At 34.7% G+C, this 5,078-nt stretch overlaps 1 protein-coding gene across 1 annotated transcript in view; it reads right to left on the reverse strand.

Moving 5' to 3' along the window:
- LOC106477263 overlaps nt 1-3,937 on the reverse strand; it is a 6,345-nt gene extending 2,408 nt beyond the window's left edge. The window contains exons 1-2 of the mRNA XM_013937851.2: nt 3,862-3,937; nt 3,162-3,292 (exon numbers count right to left, since the gene is read on the reverse strand). Of these exons, the coding sequence (XP_013793305.2) occupies nt 3,162-3,292; nt 3,862-3,922 (192 nt within the window). The 5' untranslated portion in view covers nt 3,923-3,937. The remainder of the gene's footprint in view (nt 1-3,161; nt 3,293-3,861) is intronic.
- Between the last annotated feature and the right edge of the window lie 1,141 nt (nt 3,938-5,078).

The raw sequence follows: 5,078 nt of genomic DNA on the forward strand, positions 1-5,078 counted from the left end.
CATGGTTTCCATATTTTAAACTACTAGTGCAAAGGAGGTTCACATCCAGTCAGTAGAGTATGCACTATACTTGATAAATGGGTATCTCTTGTAAGCTTTCTTAAATAGCTTTACCCCTATATGGCCTGACAAATTCATCCAGGTGATGGCTTAGCACATACATCCAGGTGATGGCTTTACCCTGCATGAACTAGCACATACATCCACATGATGGCTTTACCCCTACATGGCCTGGCACATACATCCAAATGATGGCTTTACTCCTGCATGGCCTCACACATACATCCAAATGATGGCTTTACTCCTGCATGGCCTCACACATACATCCAAATGATGGCTTTACCCCTACATGGCCTGGCACATACATCCAAATGATGGCTTTACTCCTGCATGGCTTAACACATTCATCAGGTCAGGTGATGGCTTTTCCCCTGCATGGCCTGACACATTCATCCAAATGATGGCTTTACTCCTGAATGGCATGGCATATACATGCAGGTGATGGCTTTCCCAAAATGACCTAGCACGTACATCCAATTGACAGCTTTACCCCCTGCATGACTTGGCACATACATCTACATGATGGCTATACTCCTGCATGGCCTGGCACATTCATCCAGGTGATGGTTTTACCTGCATGGCCTAGCATTTACATCCAGGTGATGGTTTTACTTGTATGGCCTGATGCATACATCTAAATGATGGTTTTACCCACTTAAGTCCACATCTCTCCTGGGTTGAACAATGGAATAACTTAGTTAGAACTACATCCAAATCACTGTGTTGCTCCTCATTCACTAGCTCAATCATATCAAGCACTGCATTATCTATACAACAACATTTACATGCCTGAAACATCTATGGAAGTGCTCCAGGTTTACCTTTCCCATCACTTTTAACATTAATGTGATATTTATTTAATTCCCTGCCACAGACTTATAATTGATTAATCTGATCAGAGCCATACCGTGGGTAGTGTGAGAAGTGAATTTGCATGAGGTGGAAACTCAACTGACTAAGATACCTAACCAATGGTGATTGGAGGGAGCCAAATGTATATATATCACACAAGGAGCCATCGAATATCGGTACAATATGGGGCTTGATGATTAACTGATTTTTAATATTCTACTAATTAAATGATACAAAGTATCCCAACTTACACAAACAAAGTTACTACATACAGAAAGGTAAGATGACGTAAACCAACATAGTAAATGTCTTAACTACAAGTTTTTAATTCAACTCACCATGGAACACATAAAACTACTCAACGAACAGAAGTAACAAACTTTTCTCGCCATATGCATTCAAAATATTCTCACAAAGAAATCAAAATTAATTCAAATCAGAAGACCATAGGAACAATCCCTCATAATTAAAAATTAAAATGTAAAAAAAAGAAGTATCTATACTTAAAAACAACAAGTATTAAAAAGGATATTAACCCTTTTGCATCGAGTAGGTCAAAGTGCACATGTCACAACCTTTCACAGAGTTACATTCAAAAATTAATTAAACTACTTTATTATCAATATATACAAATAAGCCTGGCATCAAAGTGTAGTTAATAAACCACATTTTAATATTATTTAAATTTTAATTTTATAAAGCAATATTTAAAAAAAATCCTGAATTTCCCATAGTGTAAGAAATGTGACATTCTTTCTCTAGGCATTCCCTCTTCACTAGTTTATTTACCATCATCCAAGAAATATGAAATTTGAAGTAAATTACTCATTATAATATCATCACTCAGACAAAGCATAATTTTCAAAACCTTCTATCGTTTTTGGTTAAAGAGTCATCAAACAGAAAATCACATCCTTCTTGCCACAACCACCTGTCACATCTTCTCTTTCAGTATTTGTAGATAGTTCTCTATTACATTTAATACTATAATATTTATAACCAATAGAAAGCCAAGGTTTTCACCTATCAAATGATCTTTTAGGTTATATTATGTAAAATAAAGAATAATAAAATTTTTCATGAGGCAGCCAGTGTGTGATGTAATTCAATAGGGTAATGTGAGCTGCAAGTTCACCAAGTAATTTCAAATTTTATGGCAGGAATATTAGTTTACACGTGATTCAAAGGGTAATAAAACAATAAAATTAAAGTATAAACACATGTATACTGTTATGATATTTAAGCTGTTTAGGATAAACAAATCAAGTTTCATGTTACAATTGAAATAATTCTAGAAAGGAAAAAAAAAAGATAATTTAACTTATTTTGATTTTTTGGGGATGATTACGAGGTCGGTCAAATTGACCAACCTCATATAGAGTTAAGGTGGGGAAAATAACAGATAAGATATACAATTTTTCAAAAAAAAATATTTGATATCTTTTTTAGGAGATTTTAGGGTTTATGCAAACAAAATGAAAATTTTCAGAAAGTATTCTTAAGTATAAATAAAATTAAACATTCAAGGGGTGCCAAGGAGCAGTCACAGAGTCCCAAATTCATATGTCTCAATAGAAAGTTAGCTTTGAAACATAATTGTCTGTGACCCACCAGTGTGTCATGTAATCCATAGTTAAAAGTCATGTCATGACCCACAAGTGGGGCACATGTCAGTGAATGTGTTAATATGAAAATCACTTTGCACTCAGAGCAGTCAACACTCTGACACCATATAATTAAACAGAAAATTTTAGTTAAAATACTTAATAAAAAATTCAGAATTTTTGTTTAAAAAAGATTATTAAAGTTTACTGAAAGCTCGTCAAATTCTGTGAAGATACAATAACTACTTTCAAAGATATAGTACATATATACTTTTATATTTCAGTCTATGTTTAACCCTATTGCAACAGGCTTGTGTGTTTTACATGAACTTGTAACCACCATGTAACCATAATAATAATACTCAGAATATAAACATTGTCTAAATAAAAAGAATTTATCACAGAAAACACAGAAAAAATATTTAAAGAATATTATTTAGATAACTAGAATCATTAGTATACACAAAGATGGTGTAGAACTGATAAAACCTGATTTTCTGCACTTAAAGTCATACACAGACTAAATTACAAATGGTCACCCAAATTATAAGTCTCAAGCCATGCAAGGATTAAATGATGTCAACTAATAATCAAGTACAGACTTTGTGTTGAGCCTAAACAAAACTTATGGAAAATGCGGCTTACCATCAAACATACAAGTGCTATCTGTGCATAGCTTCCACAGGAGAAAAGACCACCTCCAATACCTATAGAAGTTCCAGAACTCACTGTGTCTGTTGCCAGTTGTTGAACAACAACCTCATAGGGTACAACAACTGAGTTGAAAATAATTTAAAATAACAATTGTTTATAACATGTTAGAAAAGTATACATATATATTGTAACTACTCAGACTATATGTTTCAACAATGATTACTTATATGCAACAATAATTTAGTCAACATCGTATACTCTATCAGTTTAAGACTGAAAATAAGTATTACAATACAAAAATATGTGTACTTACTTTGTGGAAAAGAGAAAGAAAAACTGTAGCTTTTTGGCATTTTAAGAATTTTAAGTTTCTACTAAATATCTAAACTACAAATCAAGCTTTTTGCCAATCAAAAATCGAACATAATATTGTTGACTGCTACACAATACTAAAATGAAAACATTAACATAAAAACACAGCAACATTTTGTACAGAGTGAGTGACAGTTAAAAACAGTTTAGGTACTAACATTGTTTATAGTGAATTTGCTACATGAAAAATATATATCAAAACAAACCCAAAACTCTAAATTATCAGTATCAGCCGTTACTTGTATGCAAGGAATTTGACAAGTTTGGTATCAATAATTCATGTATTTGAACAAACTAAGATGAAATTGGCAGCAACTACCTACGACAGTGTGACACTTTTGGAAAGAAAGATGTTTCGAAAGACTCCTGTCTCTTGTCATTAGATCCAAAGATGAAAGACAGAAACATCACCATTTCTACCTGCTTCTTTTGTAGGTTAGTCCTCCAAGAATTTCTCCACAAGTGTAATGTTGTACTAGGCAGTTGCTGCCAATTTCACCTCAGTTTGTTCATCACAAATGCTGCCTGAATCATCTGTTAAAAATATTAATGTATTTATCTCATTTCTAGAAAATATGAATTCTACTTAAATTCTCATTGTCATTGATGGCAGCCTATATGATCACCTGTCATGGTTGGTACCTCATATCATCACAACTCATGGTTCGTAGTGTATACCATCATCTGTCATGGTTGGTAGCCTATACAATCACCTGTCATAATTAGTAGCCTATACAATAACTTGTCATGGTTAGTAGCCAGTACAATCACCTGTCATGGTTGGTAGCCTATACAATCACTTTTCATAATTAGTAGCCTATACAATCACCTGTCATGGTTGGTTCCTTATATTAGCACCTGTTGTGATTGCTAGCCTATACCATCACCTGTCATGGTTGGTAGCCTATACCATCATCTGTCGTGGTTGGTAGCCTATACCATCATCTGTCATGGTTGGTAGCCAATACAATCACTTTTCATGGTTGGTAGCCTATACAATCACCTGTCATGGTTGGCAGCCTATACAATCACCTGTCATGGTTGGTAGCCTATACAATCACCTGTCATGGTTGGTAGCCTATACAATCACAACTCATGGTTCGTAGTGTATACCATCACCTGTCATGGTTGGTAGCCTATACAATCACCTGTCATGGTTGGTAGCCTATACAATCACCTGTCATGGTTGGCAGCCTACACAATCACTTGTCATGGTTGGTAGCCTATACAATCACCTGTCATGGTTGGCAGCCTATACAATCACTTTTCATGGTTGGTAGCCTATACCATCATCTGTCATGGTTGGTAGCCTATACAATCACCTGTCATGGTTGGTAGCCTATACAATCACCTGTCATGGTTGGTAGCCTATACAATCACCTGTCATGGTTGGCAGCCTATACAATCACTTTTCATGGTTGGTAGTCTATACAATCACCTGTCATGGTTAGTAGCCTATACAATCACCTGTCATGGTTGGTAACCTATAAAATCACAACTCATGGTTAGCAGCTAGTACAATCTCCTGTCATGTTT

The sequence above is a fragment of the Limulus polyphemus genome, unplaced genomic scaffold, assembly GCF_000517525.1.
Source record: "Limulus polyphemus unplaced genomic scaffold, Limulus_polyphemus-2.1.2 Scaffold13738, whole genome shotgun sequence".
Lineage (NCBI taxonomy): Eukaryota > Metazoa > Arthropoda > Merostomata > Xiphosura > Limulidae > Limulus > Limulus polyphemus.